This window comes from Poeciliopsis prolifica, unplaced genomic scaffold (genome assembly GCF_027474105.1).
Source record: "Poeciliopsis prolifica strain line A6 unplaced genomic scaffold, Auburn_PproV2 SCAFFOLD069, whole genome shotgun sequence".
Taxonomy (NCBI): Eukaryota; Metazoa; Chordata; class Actinopteri; order Cyprinodontiformes; family Poeciliidae; genus Poeciliopsis; species Poeciliopsis prolifica.
Genome location: NW_026562444.1, coordinates 1,489,873 through 1,514,608, shown reverse-complemented (window position 1 = coordinate 1,514,608; position 24,736 = coordinate 1,489,873). Strand labels below are relative to the sequence as shown.

Below are 24,736 nucleotides of genomic sequence, written 5' to 3'. Positions count from 1 at the left end.
GTTCTGGTTAGCGGACAGTTTTTCTCTCCACAGTCGCCTCATGCACGTCTGTCAGGATTTAAACCACAAACTGAACAGAACCGAGTTGGAGATGATTTTAGTTTTGAATGTACAATAAATAAATAAACTGAATCAAATTTAATATATTTTAATCTCAACTGTTTTCTGAGGCTAAAAGCAGAAAATCATTATAATTAATTTAAATATAAGTTTTTAAACAATAAACTGTTTAAATAATTTAATCTGACATCAATAAATGTTCTCATTTACTGCATATTAATAAATGAGAATATTATTTTTATTAAATGTTCCCTTATTTGATGGGAATGTAAATAAAAGAGTCACCTCTCGTTCATTTTGGGCTTTTATTTTGAAGTTCCACAGAGTCATAAATCTACATATTTTTGTCTTTGATGAAACTAATATTTACACAAACATCAAACAAAACAAGACAATCATCTTTATAACTTTATATTCACTCCGTTTCGTTTTTTAACAGGAGGTTTATCTACAGATCCGGATCAGATCCGGATCGGGTCGGTCCGGATCGGGTCGGTCCGGTCCGGATCAGATCGGGTCGGTCCGAATCGGGTCGGTCCGGATCGGATCGGGTCGGTCCGGATCGGATCAGATCGGGTCGGTCCGAATCGGGTCGGTCCAGGACTTTTCCTTTGACCTCAATAAATCCTGAAAAACAAAAAGAAAAAATATTTTAATTGATTTGATCAGAACCAGATTTATTAAAACCAGGTAAACATGAAATCTGGATCTCCGTGGCGACAGAGAGGAAAAACCTCTGTGACCTGTGACCTGAGCACAGGTCACAGGTCACAGGTCACAGGTCACAGGTCACAGGTCACGTCTCCCTCTGGTCCAGGTGACCAGGACAAAGTTCTGTTCGGTCCAAACAAGCAGCTTTAACTTTCCTCACGACGTTTCTGAGCAGAAGGAGGTTTATCACCGAGCGACCGGGAGGTTCTGGTGGACCCGACGGGTCTGAACGGGTCTGGTTCTGATGGGTTTAGACGGGTCTGAACGGGTCTGGTTCTGATGGGTTTAGACGGGTCTGAACGGGTCTGGTTCTGGTGGGTTTTGACGGGTCTGAACAGGTCTGGTTCTGGTGGGTTTTGACGGGTCTGGTTCTGGTGGGTTTAGACGGGTCTGGTTCTGATGGGTTTTGACGGGTCTGGTTCTGGTGGGTTTTTGACGGGTCTGGTTCTGATGGGTTTAGACGGGTCTGAACGGGTCTGGTTCTGATGGGTTTAGACGGGTCTGAACGGGTCTGGTTCTGATGGGTTTAGACGGGTCTGAACGGGTCTGGTTCTGGTGGGTTTTGACGGGTCTGGTTCTGATGGGTTTTGACGGGTCTGGTTCTGGTGGGTTTTGACGGGTCTGGTTCTGGTGGGTTTTGACGGGTCTGAACGGGTCTGGTTCTGGTGGGTTTTGACGGGTCTGGTTCTGATGGGTTTTGACGGGTCTGGTTCTGGTGGGTTTAGACGGGTCTGAACGGGTCTGGTTCTGATGGGTTTAGACGGGTCTGAACGGGTCTGGTTCTGGTGGTTTTGACGGGTCTGGTTCTGAGTCCGACTCCTGGACTGAATTTTTTTCCGCTGCTGTTTTGTTTTCCTCTGAATCAGAACCGGGTCAGAAAACCCAAACCCGGTCAGTAGGTTATCATGTTTATAAAAATATTTACTATCATATTAACTGATATTCATTTTCATCTGCTGTTTCCTGTTATACTTTCAGAATAAAAGCACTCTGAGTTTTAAAGGTTTAAAACTTTTTTCCTCTGAAATGAAATACTGGAATCAAACCCAAGAGGTTCTGTTCAGTTCTGTTTGGATCTCTGTGGTTCTGTTTTGTTCTCTGTGGTTCTGTTTGGATCTCTGTGGTTCTATGAGGTTCTGTGAGGTTCTCTGTGGTTCTGTTGGGTTCTGTTCAGTTCTGTGAGGTTCTCTGTGGTTCTGTTGGGTTCTGTGTGGTTCTGTTGGGTTCTGTGTGGTTCTGTTGGGTTCTGTGTGGTTCTGTGAGGTCCGGTACTCACACTGACTCATCCACAGCCGCAGCGTCATCAGGACGTTGAAAGCCACCGTCTTCATGAAAATGACTCTCAGGCCGAAGATGGTGATGGAGGCCAGATTCACCATTTCATCTGCAAACAGCAGCAGCCATTAAAACACCGACCTTTCAACACAGCAGAGGTCATTGAGGTCACCGGGTTCAACCTACCTGGTTCCAGGTTGGCGTCACATTGGACCGGTTCTGTGCTGTTCCCTGGTCAGCAAACACAACAAGCAGCCATCAGTGAATCAGTGAATGAATGAATCAGTGAATGAGTGAATCAGTGAATCAGTGAATGAGTGAATCAGTGAATGAGTGAATGAGTGAATGAATGAATCAGTCAGACTCACCTCCACATGTCTCTCCTGCGGTCAGAAAGGCCACCTGGCTGAAGGCGCCTGTCGGTTTCCCATCAGCGTCTCTAATCGGACTCGGCGAATTGTTCTGAAAGGCAGTTTCATTCATTGTTGCATTGAGTCGAGTAAATCCAGTCGCCAGACAAACTGTGGTGCCGCCGTCGTCAATCGGACCCAGATCGTAAAAATCCGGTTTTAGTTTCATTCTCTGACACACAGAAATCATGAATATAAAACATTAAACCTTTTCGTTTCCTTCAGTGGCAGAAAGCTTGTGATGTCCTTCATGAGTCCGTTCACTGGTTCTGATCCGGTTCTGCCAAACCCGGCCAGAACCAGATGGTTCTGATCCGGTTCTGCCAAGCCCGGCCAGAACCAGATGGTTTCATTAATTCACTCATTCTTACAGATTTTATTGTTTTTGTTCAACTTTAAACTCGATTCTGGTTTAAAAAACGTCGAGTTTGTTTTTTGCTATATTTGATCCTCATTAAGATTTTAATTGAGCCAAATAATAAAAACATAAAGACGATAAATATAATAAATATAAATGTTTTACGGGTTTAAAGTGTCGATATGAAGCAGAACTGAATAAATCTGAGGATTTTGTTTGAAAATGATCCAAACTGTCGTTTCCTGAATCTGACTAATCTCATTAAAGTTATATAAATATTTTCTCTCACATATTTAATGGCTGATGTTGGATCAGAACCAGCAGCTGACACAACCAACCAGACCGACACAAAAACGGCGCTCCAGGGACGTCAGCTCACATTTAATACTTTTACACCAAATTACAAAAATGATTTTATTCATTAAGATCCAAAGAAATCCTCACTGAGTTTAAATCATTTTCTGCATATTTATTGAGATTAATTATTCATTTTAAACTGGAGGAAAAACTGATGGAACTGAATCTCAAATAAATTAAATGTAATAATTTTATATAAAATCCTGCAGCAGATTTTAGCTGCGATGTGAATTTGTTTTTTGTTTTTGTGAATTTGTAATTTGTTTGGTGATTTTTCATAAATATGAAATGTTAGGAATCAACTCACTAGCAGAAACAAAACAGTTTGAGTCCAGATCCAAACATCAGCTTCACATTGTTGCTGTTCACACTGGAGTGGAACCAGTAACAGAAACCGGTTCATACTGGAACCAGCTCCAGGGTTCATACTGGACCAAAATGATCGATCTGAACTTCAGAATTAAACTGATTCATCCTTCAATATTTTCTGTTTATTTGGTAGAAACTTTAAGCATCTTTAAGGTGTTTCAATGTTTGGACCAAATTGTTGTAAAAATGAAAGTTTGGAGTTAAATTGATAAAAAACGTTGAATGGACTCACTTTGCTCCACTGACAGTTTGGTTCCGGGTCCAAACTGGATTTTATTGAGTCCAGTTTGTGTCACACAGCGACGCAGCGCCAGACAGAAACATGACGACAGATTATCCATCAGATTATCCACATTAAATCAGATTATTTTAGCTCTAAACCTGAGAAAATGTGATAATAATGAATAATATTTACATAGAATTAAATGAATTATTAACGTTTTCTCTTTAATTTAATGCATTTCTGACTCGATGTTTAAAACATGAAATTATTGATTTATGTGGAAATGATCTGAATGTTTTACAGTTATTTGATCTGAGCTACAATTCAACATGTGATGTGAATTATTCGTCTGTTATTGTCAGAAACTAGTTTGAATGAATAAAAACTGAAGCTGATTTTGTTTTTAGATCATTTGACAGTTTTAGAAGTTTTCTGTTTGATGGAGAATTAATGATTAAATCACATTTTGCTTTAGAAAATAATGAGTTCCTGTAAAAGTGATTAAATGAAGACGATGAATCGTGCTGAACTGGACTCACTTTGCTCCACTGACAGTTTGGTTCCGGGTCCAAACTGGATTTTGAGTCCAGTTTGTGTCACACAGCGACGCGGCGCCAGACCGAAACCCGACCGTTTCTGATCCATTAACTTTGATCAGATCCTGATTGTTGGTGAAGTTTATTAGAACTAAATCTTTGTCTTGGTTCAGCTGAAATCTTTTTCTGTTCAGATTTATGATTATTATTATTATTTAGAAAAATTTACAAATCGTGAAAATTTGAAGCATCAATTTTGACCTGTGTGATGATTAAAGTTCATTTAAATAAATCTGTTTCTCCAACTGCAATAATCTGTAAAAATGGTAAATATTTGACAGGCAGAAGGTTCCGGGTCCAAACAGCAGAACCTTCAGTTTCTCTCTGGTTCTGTTGGTTCTTTAGGGTTTAATTTGGATTAATCTGAGTTTAAAACCCATAAGATATTTTCTTTCACCTGTAATCTGATTCAGTAGAGAAATTGTTCTGATAACGACATAAAATGAACTGAGAAGTTTAAATCTCAACTAAAAACCAGTTTTATTAGAATATTTAATATTTAATAATGTTTATTGTATGACTTTGTGTTTATGATGTGAAGCTCTTTGAAATGCCTTGCTGCTGAAATGAGCTAAACTAAAAACATTTGATTTGATTGTTTTTGCAAAGATTTAAAGAACAGAAATATTATTATTGCATAATAAAAATAATCATTATGACAATAAGAATAAAAGTTTGATTCAAACATTTCAGTAATCAGCTTCACACAGTAAAGATATTTATGTATTTTTGGATAATTTTTATGATTTAATGATGAATATTTTGAACTCACTCGTTCCACGATAAGATTTACAGTTTGAAAAAAACTCCAGCAAAAACCGAACCGGTCGACGTTTGGTCATGTTTCATAAATTCAGCTTTTCTCTGCTGCTGATCCAGTTGAAATCAATATTTAAATGAAGCTGATTGATAATCAATCACTTCCAGTTAATTCTGGAGAAAACGCTGTTTGTGCCAGATTGTCAGGATATTTTCTTACGGTTCTGAACCTTCAGCTCGGTTCCGGACCCGAAGCGGATCTTCCAGGTCCCGTTCACACACCAACATCCTGCTCAGCAGAAACTCCAGCATGAAACCGGCTGGTTTTAATCTGAGCAGATTAAATCCATGGTCCTCAGATTCAAGACAATTTTACATGTTTGGAGCAAAACCTTTTTTAATGAAAATAATGTTCTGCTCTCTTTACAAAACAAAATCATATCCAAGTTAAATAAACAATATGTTTCCTCAGATGTTTGATTCAATAATAACTGATTTATTAATGACCAAAGGATTTGAAGTCTAAGATGTAAATTATTTTTTTAAATCAAATTTCTGATTTCAGATTGAAAATGATAATTTTCAAAAGCTTTGAAATGATTCTGGAGTTGTAACAATTTATTAATCTCTGTTTATCGTGAAGCTTAATAAATTGAAATATCATTTAGACATGAATGTGAAATTCTTACTGGGTTGGATGAAAAGTGACTCCGCTGCCAAAGATGATTTTTCTTGCAGCGTCGTTCACACAGCTCACATCATCAACTCAAACCTACCAACTTTTAACACCAACAACGTTCCTGTCTGCGCAAAACTCTGAATAATACCATAAAAATACTTCATTATCACCAGACGCGTGACAGTAAATTGGTTTTTATGGATTTATCCTTTAGAAAAAATCACTAATCCTGACAAACAGATTTCACCCAGAAACACAAAGTCAAGGCGTACGCAGACGATGTGAACGTATTCGACCCTAAAATGTAATAAATGATTAAAATGTAACAAAGTGATGAATCTTTGAGGCCTAAAATGTGACGCAGATGGAAATATTTGTGTTTATAAAGATAATATTTACTCAATACTGCAGACTCCAGAACCAAACAGGAGGTTCTGATCAATAACTGATAGATATGATCTAATTTTAAGTGGTTTCTGCTCAGTTTTTCCAGTCCCACCAGTTGGGACCCAACAGGAACCATCAGAGCAGCTAAAATTCATTTTAGCTGCATTTTAAATCTCATCCCGTATTTATGAGAATAATTTGGTCTTTAATCAAACCAAATCATTATTATTTATGAGTTTGGAGCCAAACTTTTGTTTGGTTCCTTCACCAAACAAAAGTTTATTCATATCTTAAATGATTTTCTGATATAAAAACATTTTCAGGTTTCAGGATTACAGTTTCTGAACGGTTTATGGTGAACTGGCTTTGTTTCCTCCCAGTGAATCCAGTTTGGATCTTCTGAGTTTCACACAGTGAGAACAGGAACAGAATCTGAGCTGGGATTATAATCTGAGCTCCAGATTAACGCGCCGCGTTCAGGTATCAGTAAGAATAATCTGGACTTTAACTAATGAATCCAACACCAATAAAAACACAGGATATTAAAGGTTATAGTGAGAATCTGCTCCCAGTACAACCAGTTTACCAGTTTAACTGGTTACCAGTAAAATAAAAAACACATGATGTAAAACTGTTACTGGTTAAATGTGCTGGTCTTACTGGTTTCTACGTTTAGACTGGTTCCAGAGCCGAAGTGGATCCTGACTCCGTCATTCACACTGTGGAACCCGACCCGACAAAAACCCACCAGAACCACCGAGCCGGCCCGGTTCTGCCCTCCATGGACAGAACCGGGCAAACTGCTTTATTACCATTTAAACTGGAACTGGGGATTTTATGTCTAATTTTTAAGTTAATTTAATTTTAATAATTTAGTTTATAAAATGTTTGTTAATTTTAATAAAATTTCTGGATGTGAAATTTTACTGAAATATGAACTGCAGAATAAAAAAGAACGACTAAATGAATGTTAATGAATGAATGTGAACGTATTTGACATTTAGGGTCAAATACGTTCACATCGTCTGCGTACGCTTTGACTTTGTGTTTCTGGATTTGATCTGATTTTAAAAACCATGAAACGAAATCCGGAGTTTTAATAAAACGCTGTGAATGAATTCAGACATTAAACTCACTGATCGCCACCGTCAGTTTGGTTCCTTCGCCAAACAAAAGTCTCCAACCGGACCCAGCAGCAGACACTCTGCATCTGAGCCGACCAAAAACCCAGCTGACTTTTTACAGTGCAACATTCAGCAGCTGCTCGAAAACTTCAAAACTTTTATCAAACCTACTGATGGTGATTCAGATTTCAGAAAAATTCAGAAAAATTCCACTACATACGCTTTTTCCTTCTTTCTTCCTTTTTTTTTTTGTGTAAATGAAAGGATCGGCATCCGTTTTATTCAGAGTTTAGCTCGTCTGCAAAGGAAATTAAACTAAATGAAAATATAATATTTTTATTTTACACATTAAATTGAATATGTTTGTTTCAAATGTCTGAGGTTAAATATGATTCTCACTGGAATAGAAAATGAGTTAAACTCCTTTTCATGTTTATTTATTCACTGAAAAAAGTTTTCAGTTTTATATTTCAATATTTTTCTGTTTTTAGATTAAACATAGCAGATTAATTTGTTTTAATTAATTAATTTGTTTTACTGTAAAAACTAATAACGTCACAAACTCACTTTCCATGGTTAAATAACTTCTGGAGAAACAGTTTTATCTCACAGATGAAATATTCCTCATTCATTGATTATTTTCTCATAAATACTAAAAACTTACTGGGTCCAATGTTTAGTTTGGTACCAGAACCAAACAGCAGCTTCGTATTGCTGCTGGTTTTCACACAGCAGAAAAACTGATTCATAAATCCATAAAAAAATGTTTCAGGAAATAAACTATTTAAATATCGATTCAGGTTCATTAAATTTGTTTTGCAGAAGCTGCAGCTTAAGAGTTGAAGTAAAATAAGAAATTAAATATGAACTAGATGATTATAAATTCCCAATGAATGAATGAAATATTTTATTTGTGAGTTTTTATGACATTTAGGATGATTCTGAGTTGCAGCAACATGTAAAATGTTTTAAAGAATAAAAACTCACTTGATTCAACCGTCAGTTTGGTTCCTGAACCAAGAATGAATTTTGTGTTTCCAGACACACAATCAGACAATCAGCAGCAGAAACTGACAGATAGTTTCAGATAAACCTAGTTTATCTGATAAACTAGGTTTATCTGAAACTAATAAACTAGGGTTATTAGTTTGAGATGGAAACTAAAAATGACATGTTGAAAGTTTTATTTCCTGATATTAAATAACATGAAACAGAAAAATGTTCTGGACTGAACCAAAGATCCAGAACCAAAAACAGTTTCTGAGTTTCAAAAGCAGAAAGTCATCAGCATAAACTCTGATTTCTGACAGGAACAGTAAAACATTACTGATCTAATTTATCTGGCCAAAATCACTTTGGTGAAAAGATTTTTCATTAAGTCTAAAGTTTATATATTAAATCTGGATTTAAACCAAAATATGGCATCATAGTTTGATTTGTAAATAAAATGAATAAAACGTACTTGACTGAACGATCAGTTTGGATCCAGAACCGAAAAGCGTTTTTGTGTTTCCATATCCAGACACACAGCCAGAAAGTCACCAGCAGAAAACCGAGCCGCTTTAAACTAAACGATAATCTGCGTAGAACATTTTAACAACCAAATAGGAATAAACTGATTATTTTAACATGATCAATAAATCCTGGAAACGTTAGTTTTGATCCAGCCATATTTTCAGCCTGTGAACCAATAATCTCAGTGTTTATGATGTAATTTAAATTATTTGTTGTGTGAAAACTAAACTAATAAACTTACTTTTCTGAGCCGTCAGTTTGGTACCAGAACCAAAGATGAATTTATTTCCATAATTATTCACACAGCAGGAGAGACCAGAGCAGAAACTGAGGATGAACTTTACTTTTCATGTGAATAATTCAGATTACATCTGAGGATTAAAACTCAATATATCCATTAAACTAAATATATATCTGATTTAATCTTCATTTAATATTAACTTTATATATTACAAATATTCTCTGATGTGATTCTGTTATGTCCTTGTGATGTCATTCAAATTTAAATCTATATATTAAACTCAGACTTTTAGTTTTTGTCCGTAATAAAAATTATAGTTTAATTTTCACTCACGTTTCTGAACTGTTAGTTTAGTTCCCGTCCCAAAAAACATTTTCCAGTTTCCACTTCCAGTCACACTGAGCTGCAGCGCTGAGCTAAAACTACAGCACATAAACTCCCCAACTACAGCACATAAACTCCCCAACTACAGCAAATAAACTCCCAAACTACAGCAAATAAACTCCCAAACTACAGCAAATAAACTCCCAAACTACAGCAAATAAACTCCCAAACTACAGCAAATAAACTCCCAAACTAAAGCAAATAAACTCCCAAACTACAGCACATAAACTCCCCAACTACGGATTTTAAACTTTATTTCCAGTGGATTCCACATGTTTAACAGAATTTTAACACATTTTGGTTTTATTGTCTAGAATTTTGACCTCAAACAAAAAAATATTTCTATTTAGTGACAATTTTATTTGTTTACTCACTGTTTTCTATTGTTAGTTTAGTTCCTTCCCCAAAGATCAGCTTTCTGACTCCTGATGTTGTCACACAGTAACTGTGATCTGGACTTTAACTAGACCATCTGAAGGTGAAAATAAAACCTTTAAAACTATTAAACCTCCAGATTTGGGGATTTGATGTTTTTAAATAAAATACTCTTATCTAGACCAAAGTATTTATGATACGTATCATTCTAGTGAATATCGAAGTGAAGTTTTACTTTAACTCCTGATCTGATGGTTACCTTTACTGCACAATATTTCTAACATCTTAAACCCCAAAACAAGCAAACAGAAAAAAATGTTTTTATGTCTTGATAAATCTAAATAAAGTTACAAATATTTCCCATTTCAGTTGGTTTTATCATTGAATCTATTGTGTGTCACTTGTTTTTTCTCTGAATATAAAAATGTCATTAAATGTCATTCAACTATAATTTAACTCATTAATAAAAACTTATTTTCTATGAAGCTTGTTTGTTTTTCTAAATGTGAGATTATAGTTTCCAGTAACTGTCAGTCAGAAATCAGCAGAAACTGATCAATAACTGAACCGACCTGAAGATCAATGACATTTTCTCAATACTCAAATAAAACAAAAATAAACGATTTTAATCTAGTTAAACACATCAAACTGGAAAACACTGGATTTTGACCAAACTTGTTTTTTAGTGTATTTTTGACAAGGTGAAGTTTAAATTATTTGTCGTGTAAAAAATAAACTAATAAACTTACTTTTCTGAGCCATGAGTTTGGTACCAGAACCAAAGATGAATTTATTTCCATAACCATTCACACAGCAGGAGAGACAAGAGCAGAAACTGAGGATTAACTTTACATTTCACATCAGTAATTCAGATTAAATCCATGAGGATTCAATTAAAATACTGATGTTTCTTTTTTACACTAAATATTAACTCCCTGTGTTATTATTCTGCACTTTTATGTCTCACAACACAAATATTTTATGGTGTAATTTTGTAAGTTTCTTCTGGTGACCATGTTATTGAAACTATTAATCGCTTTAAAATCAGACTTTTAGTTTTTGTCCGTAATAAAAATTAACGTTTAATTTTCACTCACGTTTCTGAACTGTTAGTTTAGTTCCCGTCCCAAAAAACATTTCCAGCTTCCAGCTCCAGTCACACTGAGCTGCAGCGCTGAGCTAAAACTACAGCAAATAAACTCCCCAACTACAGCAAATAAACTCCCAACTACAGCAAATAAACTCCCAAACTACAGCAAATAAACTCCCCAACTACAGCAAATAAACTCCCCAACTACAGCAAATAAACTCCCAAAACTACAGCAAATAAACTCCCAACTACAGCAAATAAACTCCCAAACTACAGCAAATAAACTCCCCAACTACAGCAAATAAACTCCCAAACTACAGCAAATAAACTCCCCAACTACAGCAAATAAACTCCCCAACTACAGCAAATAAACTCCCCAACTACAGCAAATAAACTCCCCAACTACAGCAAATAAACTCCTCAACTACAGCACATAAACTCCCCAACTACAGCACATAAACTCCCCAACTACAGCAAATAAACTCCTCAACTACAGCAAATAAAACTCCCCAACTACAGCAAATAAAATCCCCAACTACAGCAAATAAACTCCTCAACTACAGCAAATAAACTCCTCAACTACAGCAAATAAACTCCCCAACTACAGCAAATAAACTCCCCAACTACAGCACATAAACTCCCCAACTACAGCACATAAACTCCCCAACTACAGCAAATAAACTCCTCAACTACAGCAAATAAACTCCCCAACTACAGCAAATAAAATCCCCAACTACAGCAAATAAACTCCTCAACTACAGCACATAAACTCCCCAACTACAGCAAATAAAATCCCCAACTACAGCAAATAAAACTCCTCAACTACAGCAAATAAACTCCTCAACTACAGCACATAAACTCCCCAACTACAGCAAATAAACTCCTCAACTACAGCAAATAAACTCCCCAACTACAGCACATAAACTCCCAACTACAGCACATAAACTCCCAACTACAGCACATAAACTACAGTGTTTAAGCTTTATTCCCAGTGGATTCAACATGTTTCAGGTTATGGAGACATTTTGTTTTTCGTGACCATGTTGATGTTTCATTGAGTCGTAACTTGATGCAGTAAAATATTGTTTAGGTGAAACATAAAATAGCTTGAAATGATGAATAAACACAGAAAGCACATAAACTCCCAATAAGTAAGACACAGATGAAAAGGTAGAAATAGAACAACATCATCAGCAAATGATTTGACCTTCTGGATCTGAACTCATTTGAAATGTTTTAAACTAAATTGTTTCCTTCAGCTTCAAATCACAACTAAATATTGTTACTCACTGTTTTCTATCGTTAGTTTAGTTCCTTCCCCAAAGATCAGCTTTCTGTTTCCTGCTGTTGTCACACAGTGACTGTGACCAGGACTTTAACTAGACCAACATCTGATGGCAGAAATAAAACCTTTAACACTATTAAACCTCCAGATTTGGTTTAATAAAGTATTCCTTTCTGGACAAAAGTAGTTATGATATTTACAGCTAATGATCAAGGAAACTATTAATATTGTTCTTGATCTTCTGATTTACTTTGGTGGAAAATATTTATAATTATTAAATACTAAAACAAGCAGTTTAAAGAATTATTTTTATATCTAACGTCTAAATAAGGTTGAAAACATTTAAACTGGATTATTTTAATCTAATGTGTGCAGCAGCTTTTTCCTCTAAATATTAACAAACGTTATTAAATCTCAGTAATTTAACTCATTAATAAATAACTTACTAGTTTCTATGAGGAGTTTGGTTCCTTTTCCAAATGTGAGTTTCAAGTTTCCTGATCCGACAGACACACATCCTGACAGATCAGCTGCTGTTCAGGTTATTGATTCTGTTCAATCCAGAAAAACATCCTGATCGTTTCAATTTCTGTTTATGATTTTCAGCTTCATCTCTAATGACGGAAATTCATTTATAGTAACGATGAAACTGCTGGATGTTAATTATGTAAAGTCTATTCAACCTAAAAATCTGAATGAGCAAATACAAATATTGTTTTGCAAGAAGCAGAAATAAAAACTAAACAAGTGGATCTAATTATTCAGTTTGGTCTTCAGCTGCTGAGGAATATTAAATAAAATCAGAAACTGGAGCAGAAATTAACTCACTGTAGGAAACGACGAGTTCAGCCTGGATTTATTCCACACAAATCATGGATTAAAAACCTCTCAGAATGAAACGTGTGAGGATTAAACATGAATTTAAAATATCCGGAGGGATAATTTTCTGGGAAAGGTTTCATTAAAGGTTTGGTTTCGGTTGCTGATCAAATGCTTTGGATGGATGAAAACATTTTTCAGTGAATTTGTTGACATTATTTTAATTAAATAATTATTATGAATCTTTATATGTAGGATGTCTAAACTTTCAAAATGATCTTTTACTGATTAATTTAATAAAGCAAATTTAAATTTATCTTAACTTTTAAAATGCTGTTTAGAAACATTTCTTATTTTTACTGAGATTCCAAACCAAATGTTTCTGCAGATAAAATAAAAGATGTTCACTGCTACGGTTAGCTTACGTCCCGACCTGAACGTTCAGTAAAGTTACATTAACTGTTATTAACGATTAACTTCATGTTTTATCTCAAACCTGTACAAACAATAAATAATCTGTTCATATTTAAAACAGAAGCAGGTTGAGCTGAACTGTTTTCCTGTTTCTGTCGTAAAGTTTGATTAAAGAATAAAATATAACAATAAACCAAATGCTGCGACTTACGTGACTCTATGGTGAGTTTTGTTCCTGAACCAAAATGATTTTAGCTGCAGACACACTGAGGGGAACGCAGCGACAGAAACTGATCTTACATCAAGTCTTTATGAAACTTTTATGTTTCAACATTCAGGAAAATATCAGAATCAGCCGAGAGAAAAATAGAGCAGCAGATTGTTTTTCATAAAATGTTCCTGTTTCTCCTCTGAATTAAAATAAGACGCTGATCAGAATCACATCGTCTGCATATTGTGAAAGTTTTTATGATAATCCGTTTTAAGCATCTACAGATTTATATCTGTAGAAGTTTCATTATAACATCATTACTGATCGATACTCACTGCTTTCTACTCCCAGTTTGGTTCTGTTTCCAAAAACCAGTTTCCAGTTTCCAGACGAAGTCACACAGTCAGGAAACGTTAACCGATAATCAGACGATCGATCGGAGAGAAAACCGACTGAATCTGCAACGTCTGGACCGAATCAATCCACTAAACCCAAGTAACAGCTGAAGGTATTTTGGGTTTTGACCCGACGTCACACAGATCAATGATTTTTATTCCATAAAATCAGTCAGATACATTTTGACCAGATTAGTTTTTACTCACGATATTCAACCGTTAACTTGGTTCCTTCACCAAAAATCATTTTCCTGTTTCCAGATCCAGACACACCGCGCCGCCGCTCTCTACAAGAACCGAACAGAACCCAACAGAACTGGCAGAACCCAACAGAACCAGCAGAACCCAACAGAACCAACAGAACCCAACAGAACCAACAGAACCCAACAGAACTGAAGAACCCAACAGAACCAGCAGAACCCAACAGAACCCAACAGAACCAGCAGAACCCAACAGAACCAACAGAACCCAACAGAACCAGCAGAACCCAACAGAACCAGCAGAACCCAACAGAACCCACAGAACCCAACAGAACCAACAGAACCCAACAGAACCAACAGAACCGAACAGAACCAACAGAACCGAACAGAACCAACAGAGGCCACCATGGGATTATTCAGCAATCTGAAGATTTGTTTACCCAGATTACATTTTATTACGTAAATATTTAGTTTTCTACGGTTGTTTGTGATTAATTGGGATTTAAAAATAAAATAATCAAAATGTAGAGAATTAAGGTTTACAGTGACGGAGCTGCTGACAAATGGATGAACAGATTTATTGTAACTTTATGGAAACGTCGGGGCGCGCCGTGGTGGCGCAGCGGGTCAGCCTCAGTCCTCGTCGCGGTTCGACTCCCGGGCCTGCCGACCTTTGCCCCCTCTCCTCTCTGCCTACTGTAAAAAATACGAGCCACTAGCGCCGCAAAAACTCTCCGGAGAAAAAGAGCTTCATATAAACGTTAATCCAGATCCGTTCTGATGTTCAGGTTTTATCGATCTGAATATTAAACTCACGTTCTGCACCTTCAGTCAGGTTCCGGGTCCAAACAAAACTTTATAGTTTCCAGTCACACAGAGAATCAGTTCCTGACCAGAACCATCAGGATTTCCATCAGTTTGACCTGCAGCTGCATATTTATGCAAGACTTTCACTTTATTCCAGACGAATTTATTTGATTTGATGAGTTTATGATTCAATATTTTAAATGTTTTCTTCTCCTTTGGAGACACCAGGAGATTTCTGCCGTTTTCTGGGAAAACAGACATTATAAACTATTTTAAAGATTCAAAATATCAACATGTCATAAAACAATAAACTCACTGGACCAGACAAACAGTTTGGTTCCGGTACCAAAGACGAGTCGAGTTGCAGAAAGAGACACACCGTGACAAACACAACATCCAGAACCAGGACCAGGACCAGGACCAGGACCAGAACCAGGACCAGGACCAGAACCAGGACAAGGACCAGAACCAGGACCAGGACCAGGACCAGAACCAGGACCAGGACCAGGACCAGAACCAGAACCAGGACCAGGACCAGGACCAGGACCAGAACCAGACCAGAACCAGAACCAGGACCAGGACCAGAACCAGGACCAGGACCAGAACCAGGACCAGAACCAGGACCAGAACCAGGACCAGGACCAGAATCAGGACCAGAACCAGAACCAGGACCAGAACCAGAACCAGGACCAGGACCAGAACCAGGACCAGGACCAGAACCAGGACCAGAACCAGGACCAGAACCAGGACCAGGACCAGAATCAGGACCAGAACCAGGACCAGGACCAGGACCAGAATCAGGACCAGAACCAGAACCAGGACCAGGACCAGAACCAGGACCAGGACCAGAACCAGGACCAGAACCAGGACCAGAACCAGGACCAGGACCAGAACCAGAACCAGAACCAGGACCAGGACCAGGACCAGAACCAGGACCAGAACCAGGACCAGGACCAGATAATCTCTGGGAGATTGAAAGTCATTGTCTGATTTTCCTCCTGACTGATTTCTGCTCTCAGATTTTGTTGATCAGGTTTTTATGTTTAAAGAATAAAAACTGGTTTAAATCTTTATTGGCTTCAGCAGAAAAAAAAAATCTTTGGTTCCGGTACCAAAGATAATCCTGTTCGCGTTCACACGGAACCGCAGATCCATCATAAAAACTATTTACTGAAACGAGACAAAAGCTTTTATTTCTCTTTTTGTTTCTAAACTCCTGAATTAAAAGTTCAAGGAGAAAAATAAAATATTTAAACTGAAGTTTAACTTAATAACTGAATGATTTCTGGATCTTTGTGGTTCTGAACGGGCAGAATGTCGGTTCTGATTGTTTCGGATCTTTGTTCGGTCGACCAGAACCAGAACATTAACCAAGGGAGAAACTCAGGACTTACTGGGTTCAATGGTTAAACTGGTTCCGGTACCAAACAGGATCCTGTTCACCCCTCCAGTATTCACACAGCAGGGAGGTCCAGAACCAAAACCCAAACTGAACCTGCCGCTGGTTCTGATCCAAACGATTTAAATCAATTATTATAAGCAGATTTGTTGACTATAAATGAAATGATTCTAATAAATTGTACAAAATTTTTTATAAATAACAAATTTATGAATTAATTCAACATTAATCAGAACCTACTGGGTTTGATGGTCAAACTGGTTCCGGATCCAAATAACATCTTGTATCCGGTTCCAGTCACACATCATGAAGCTCGGTACCAGAAACCCAGCAGCCGTTTGGACCAGCTGGTTCTGATATTTGGGTCATAAATTTAACTTTCTTAATTTAATTTTTACGTTCGGTTCTGGACAGGAAAACGCTGCACTGTAAATAATAACTCCAACTTTAATTATTAATGTGTTTCTGATCGCCATCAGAACTTACTGGGAGAACCAGAACTCAGCCAGCATGAGGCTGAGTGGCACAAACCGGACTGGACCGGACCGGACCGGCTCCAGTCAGATTTAAACTTTCATTATTCCAAAGTTTTAAGTTATTACTTTATCCACTTTAAAAATGTTTTATTTTAATACATTTTTAGCAAATTATCAATTTAGCCATCAAATTAAACTGAATATTTTTTACAGTGTAAAGAAGAAAATGCTTTTAAAATCCCAGTTTGCCCAGTAACAACCTGAAGATCGACATCATCACCGGTTTTAAATAATTCACAGTTTCCACTGAATCTACATGAATTCATAATTCAAACTCCACAGATGTAAACCTGTGTCACTGGTTTCACTGGTTTTTAACCAACATGTGGATCAGAACTTACTGGGTTCAATGGTCAAACTGGTTCCAGTACCAAAGATCATCTTAACTCCTCCGGTTCCAGTCACAGCCTGAATCTCCCAACAAGAACCGGGTTCTGACCGGTTCTGACCAGTTCTGACCGGTTCTGACTGGTTCTGACAGGTTCTGGCCGGTTCTGACCGGAAACACAAAATCTGTTTCATTCATTTTTGCATTACATAATTTTTATTTGGATTGTTAATTAGGTTTTTAAAATTTTGTTTTAAATAAAAAAAGTTCTTAGATATTTATTTTCCTTTCTGGGTTTGTTGGATTAAATAAAGTTTATGACATAAAAGCGGTAAATGTTTTTCTGAATAAACAGATAAAAACATAAAATCTTACTGGTTTTAATGGTCAAACTGGTTCCAGAACCAAAGATCATCTTGTTCCCAGTAAACACACAACATGAATCTCCTCAGCAACAACTGAGCAGAACCAACCAGAACCAAACCGCTTCAAAGGAACCAGTTCAACTGTTGAACTGGTTTTAATGATTTGATTTGTACTGGTTTTATTTTTCCATCAGTGGACGGATCCAGTGTTCCTGAACTGGAACTGTTTTGGTTCTGAAACTTTGAATCTGAATCATCTCCAACTGGAACATTTATTTATAACACAAGCACTAACTGGTTATACTGGTTAAACAGGTTAAACTGGTTTAACTGGTTCTGCATCAATGACAGAATCACCAAACAGTAAAAGAACTTTTTGATTTAAAGTTTACAAGTTTACTCCAGAACATTTTAGGACCAAATGTTTCCACAACTGGAACCATTAAAGATCAGGATCAGAACTCACTGGTTTCAATGGTTAAACTGGTTCCAGAAGCAAAGAACATCTTTAATCCACCGGCAGCGTTCACACAGCATGAAGCTCCAGAACCTTATCTGTGACGAACAGAACCAGAATCCACAGCAGAACCTCTGGTTACTGGGTCTACACTGGTTTTATATTTGTTTTATACTGGTTCTATCCTGGGGTTATACTGGTGTTATACTGGTTCTGGACTGGTTCTGCTGCTGTTTCTTCCAGTCTTCAGTAAATTATTTTTTTATGTTTATGTGAAAATTTGTGCAGATCAAAAACATTTTATAATCCTGGAGACGTTTTTAGAAAAATACATTTTGAACTTACTGGTTTCGATGGTTAAACTGGTTCCAGAACCAAAGATCATCTTGTTCCCTGCATTCACACAGCATGAAGCTCCAGAACCAGAACTATCAGAACCGGTCCGGTTGATAAACTCTGGTACCAGAACCGATGAGATTAAAATCTGATTCTTAGAATAAATAAAATCTTTAATCTGGATTAAGCTGGACTGACTACAGAACCGGTTCTGGTTTGGTCGGGTTCTGGTTGGGTTTTTATTTTAATCATTTTAAAACTTTTAGCATAAAAAAACATTTCAGAGAAATTAAATCTGCAGCGTCTCAGACTGGATCAGAACTTACTGGTTTCGATGGTTAAACTGGTTCCAGAACCAAAGATCATCTTATTATATCCTCCATCAGTCACACAGCATGACGACCCAGATCATTAACGGGTTCAGCAGAACCAGAACCGGGTTTCTATAGAAAAGCTGGTGCCACATGAAAGTTAGCTATAAAATATTCAAATTAAAAATTATTTGGTCTCTAAAAAATTAAATAAAGTCCAGTGACTCACTGAGCCAGATGTTCTAAGACCAGACCCGGTTCTGAAAAGACTCCAGAAAATAGATGGAACCAGAACTTACTGGGTTCAATGGTTAAACTGGTTCCGGTACCAAAGATCATCTTATATCCACCAGTTCCAGTCACACAGCCTGAATCTCCCCAACAAGAACCGGTTCTGATCGGGTCTGACTGGTTCTGATCGGGTCTGACTGGTTCTGAGTGGTTCTGATTGGGTCTGAGTGGTTCTGATCGGTTCTGAGTGGTTCTGATCGGTTCTGAGTGGTTCTGATCGGTCTGACTGGTTCTGATCGGGTCTCACTGGTTCTGACTGGTTCTGATCGGGTCTGATTGGTTCTGATCAAAATGAGGAATAAAACATAAAATCTGATTTATTAAAGCAGAATTTTAATTTATTTGGATTGAAAAATTATTGATTCTCCTAATTTCCATTTCTCAGAATTTTGTGGGGTTGAATTAAAATCAGATTTTTCAAACTCAAATAAATAAAATCTTGAAATAATTTAATCTCAAAAGTTTCTCTTAATGGTTCATGAAATGGATTTTAAATGTTTTTCCTCAGAAACAGAAAAAAATATAAAATCTTACTGGTTTCGATGGTTAAACTGTTTCCAGAACCAAAGAACATCTTGTACCCCCCTCCATCAGTCACACAGCATGAAGCTCCAGAACCAGAACTATCAGAACCGGTCCGGTTGATAAATTCTGGTACCAGAACCGATGGGATTAAAATCTGATTATTAGAATAAAAAATCTTTAATCTGGATTAAAGATTTTATCTAAAGCTGGACTGACTACAGAACCGGTTCTGGTTCTGGTCGGTTCTGGTTGGGTTTTTATTGAAACATTTAAATCATTTTTAAACTTTTAGCATAAAAAAAAATTCAGAAAGAAACAACAGAAACTAAATGAACCATTGGATCAGAGCTTACTGGGAATGGAAAACTGGTTCCGGTACCAACAGGATCCTATTAAATCCTCCAGAACCAGTCACACAGCACGGCGACCCAGAACACAAACAGGTTCGGCAGAACCAGAACCTGGATTTATGGATAAACGGGTTCCTGAAGTTCTAAAATTTTAATCTGGAATTTTAAAGATGTTTAAAAATATTTTTTATTTCCTCTGAAATGTGATAAAACCCGGTAACTTCCTGATCCAGAGGTTCTGTTATCAAACCGGACCCGGTTCTGAAAAGTCCAGAAAACAAAATCAGAACTTACTGGTTGCCATGGTTAAAACTGGATCTGGAACCAAAGAACAGGATGAAGCTTCAGAACCAAACAGATGATCCGGACTGACCCGGTTACTGGGTCGGTCCCAGTAATCGGATTGGTCCCAGTAATCAGGTCGGTAGTAATCGGAATGGTCCCAGTAATCAGGTCGGTCCCAGTAATCGGAATGGTCCCAGTAATCAGGTCGGTCCCAGTAATCGGATTGGTCCCAGTAATCAGGTCGGTCCCAGTAATCGGAATGGTCCCAGTAATCAGGTCGGTCCCAGTAATCGGATTGGTCCCAGTAATCAGGTCGGTCCCAGTAATTGGGTCGGTCCCAGTAATCGGATTCTGTCTCAGAACCAAATTTACGTCAAATTGTTTTTAAAATGTTTAATTTGGTGACAAATGTATAATAAATGTTCGACTTACTGGTTTCAATGGTTAAACTGGTTCCAGAACCAAAGAACATCTTGTACCCCCCTCCTGCATTCACACAGCATGAAGCTCCAGAACCAGAACTATCAGAACCGGTCCGGTTGATAAACTCTGGTACCAGAACCGATGGGATTAAAATCTGATTATTAGAATAATTAAAATCTTTAATCTGGATTAAAGATTTTATCTGAAGCTGGACTGACTACAGAACCGGTTCTGGTTCTGGTCGGGTTCTGGTTGGGTTTTTATTTAATCATTTTTAAACTTTTAGCATAAAAACATTTCAGAGAAATTAAATCTGCAGCGTCTCAGACTGGATCAGAACTTACTGGTTTCGATGGTTAAAACTGGTTCCAGAACCAAAGATCATCTTAAATCCATCAGTCACACAGCATGACGACCCAGATCATTAAACTGGTTCAGCAGAACCAGAACCGGGTTCTAACGGGTTTCAGGACATTCATATTTTTGAAAACATTTTAAAACATTTTTTACATTTTTCATTTTTTTCTCTGAAATGTAAAATTGATCAGGTATTGATCCGCATTTTATAGAACCGGATCCGGTTCTGAAAAGAACAATTAAAAGCAGAACTTACTGGGTTGGATGGTTAAACTGGTTCCAGAACCAAATATGATCCTGTTCTGGTTTGAGTTCACACAATCTGATCAATAATCTATCAGTAATCAATAACTGATCAGTGGACTGAGCGCGCTCCGTTTCAGTCTCAATAATCAATAATCATTATTAATATTGATAAATGTTTCTGATACTGGTCAGAATCAGAACTTACTGGGTTCAATGGTCAAACTGGTTCCAGAACCAAAGATCATCTTGACTTGATTCACACAACATGAAGCTTCTGATCAGAAACCGGGCCGTGCGGAACCGGCCCGGTTCGGCGGGAAACATTCACCAATATGAAATATTGATTTGAATAAAAGGCAGAATTTGTTTTAATTTACCAGAATAAAATATTAATGAGCCAGAAATTCAATAATTATACAAGAAATAATCGTTTAAATTCACAAAAAATAAATTTTGCAGCAAAATCTTTTCGTTTCAGGTCTGATCAGAAAGTTCTGGTTCCGGTCCAAACAGGATCGGAACCAGAAAACAATAAATAATTTAATCAGCAGAACTTACGGTTCTGAACGCTCAGCCTGGTTCCGGTACCAAACAGGATCTTGAACTGGTTTCCACCAGAATTCACACAGCGTGAAGCGCTCTGACATTAAGCTGCAGAACCAGAACCAGACAACCGGGTCGGCCCACCTGGCAGAACCTTCTCAATTTTTAAATTTAGTGTTTTAGGTTTTAGTTTCTGCCCGGTTCTGGTTCTAAGACCCGACGGGTTTGGTTCTGTCTCCAACCAACTTCTTCAGAACCAAACTGCAACTATGAACGGTCCAAACGGGCCGAAGGACAGAACTTACAAACCGGATCAGAACCAGATCAGAACCAGAAGTGAATTATTTCTGATCCTTAAAAAAGGCTTTTACTTTGAAAGGTCAGAATAAATATTAAATATTTTTGTTTTTTCATTTTCATTTTGTCTTTCAGAACCGGATCTGGACCCGGTTCAGTCGAGGTTCTGATGAGTTTCAGGAGAAAACAGACCAAACATTCATATCTCCAGAACCATAGCAATCTGGATCAGAACTTACTCTGTTCCACAGTTACTTCAGAACCGGGTCCAAACAGAAAGTTTTCTCAGCAGAAATTCTGGTTCTGAACGTGTTTCATTCGGATCATAAAACAGATTCGATCCGTAGAAAATCTCATCGTTTCAGAACCAGAACTTATGGGTCAACTGGACCTCTTCTGTAACTTACTGGGTTTGATGGTTAAACTGGTTCCAGAACCAAAGATCATCTTGTTCCCAGCATTCACACAGCATGAAGCTCCAGAACCAGAACTATCAGAACCGGTCCGGTTGATAAACTCTGGTACCAGAACCGATGAGATTAAAATCTGATTCTTAGAATAAATAAAATCTTTAATCTGGATTAAGCTGGACTGACTACAGAACCGGTTCTGGTTCTGGTCGGGTTCTGGTTGGGTTTTATTTTAATCATTTTAAAACTTTAGCATAAAAACATTTCAGAGAAATTAAATCTGCAGCGTCTCAGACTGGATCAGAACTTACTGGTTTCGATGGTTAAAACTGGTTCCAGAACCAAAGATCATCTTATTATATCCTCCATCAGTCACACAGCATGACGACCCAGATCATTAACGGGTTCAGCAGAACCAGAACGGGTTCTATAGAAAAGCTGGTGCCACATGAAAGTTAGCTATAAAATATTCAAATTAAAAATTATTTGGTCTCTAAAAAATTAAATAAAGATCCAGTGACTCACTGAGCCAGATGTTCTAGACCAGACCCGGTTCTGAAAAGACTCCAGAAAATAGATGGAACCAGAACTTACTGGGTTCAATGGTTAAACTGGTTCCGGTACCAAAGATCATCTTATATCCACCAGTTCCAGTCACACAGCCTGAATCTCCCAACAAGAACCGGTTCTGATCGGGTCTGACTGGTTCTGATCGGGTCTGACTGGTTCTGAGTGGTTCTGATTGGGTCTGAGTGGTTCTGATCGGTTCTGAGTGGTTCTGATCGGTTCTGAGTGGTTCTGATCGGGTCTGACTGGTTCTGATCGGGTCTCACTGGTTCTGACTGGTTCTGATCGGGTCTGATTGGTTCTGATCAAAATGAGGAATAAAACATAAAATCTGATTTATTAAAGCAGAATTTTAATTTTATTTGGATTGAAAAATTATTGATTCTCCTAATTTCCATTTCTCAGAATTTTGTGGGGTTGAATTAAAATCAGATTTTTCAAACTCAAATAAATAAAATCTTGAAATAATTTAATCTCAAAAGTTTCTCTTAATGGTTCATGAAAATGGATTTTAAATGTTTTTCCTCAGAAACAGAAAAAAATATAAAATCTTACTGGTTTCGATGGTTAAACTGTTTCCAGAACCAAAGAACATCTTGTACCCCCCTCCATCAGTCACACAGCATGAAGCTCCAGAACCAGAACTATCAGAACGGTCCGGTTGATAAATTCTGGTACCAGAACCGATGGGATTAAAATCTGATTATTAGAATAATTAAAATCTTTAATCTGGATTAAAGATTTTATCTAAAGCTGGACTGACTACAGAACCGGTTCTGGTTCTGGTCGGTTCTGGTTGGGTTTTTATTGAAACATTTAAATCATTTTTAAACTTTTAGCATAAAAAAAAATTCAGAAAGAACAGAAACTAAATGAACCATTGGATCAGAGCTTACTGGGAATGATGGTTAAACTGGTTCCGGTACCAAACAGGATCCTATTAAATCCTCCAGAACCAGTCACACAGCACGGCGACCCAGAACACAAACAGGTTCGGCAGAACCAGAACCTGGATTTATGGATAAACGGTTCCTGAAGTTCTAAAATTTAATCTGGAATTTTAAAGATGTTTAAAAATATTTTTTATTTCCTCTGAAATGTGATAAAACCCGGTAACTTCCTGATCCAGAGGTTCTGTTATCAAACCGGACCCGGTTCTGAAAAGTCCAGAAAACAAAATCAGAACTTACTGGTTGCCATGGTTAAACTGGATCTGGAACCAAAGAACAGGATGAAGCTTCAGAACCAAACAGATGATCCGGACTGACCCGGTTACTGGGTCGGTCCCAGTAATCGGATTGGTCCCAGTAATCAGGTCGGTCCAGTAATCGGAATGGTCCCAGTAATCAGGTCGGTCCCAGTAATCGGAATGGTCCCAGTAATCAGGTCGGTCCCAGTAATCGGATTGGTCCCAGTAATCAGGTCGGTCCCAGTAATTGGGTCGGTCCCAGTAATCGGATTCTGTCTCGGAACCAAATTTACGTCAAATTGTTTTTAAAATGTTAATTTGGTGACAAATGTATAATAAATGTTCGACTTACTGGTTTCAATGGTTAAACTGGTTCCAGAACCAAGAACATCTTGTACCCCCTCCTGCATTCACACAGCATGAAGCTCCAGAACCAGAACTATCAGAACCGGTCCGGTTGATAAACTCTGGTACCAG

General features: G+C 37.5%; 1 gene segment (V, D, J or C); it reads right to left on the bottom strand.

The window, feature by feature from the left end:
* Positions 1–351: 351 nt before the first annotated feature.
* Positions 352–20,699, bottom strand: LOC129351663 (T-cell receptor alpha chain constant-like). The segment is given in 6 exon segments: positions 352–687; positions 2,048–2,155; positions 2,233–2,277; positions 2,415–2,628; positions 20,316–20,578; positions 20,660–20,699. Coding segments are annotated over 6 exon segments (672 nt in total).
* Positions 20,700–24,736: the final 4,037 nt, after the last annotated feature.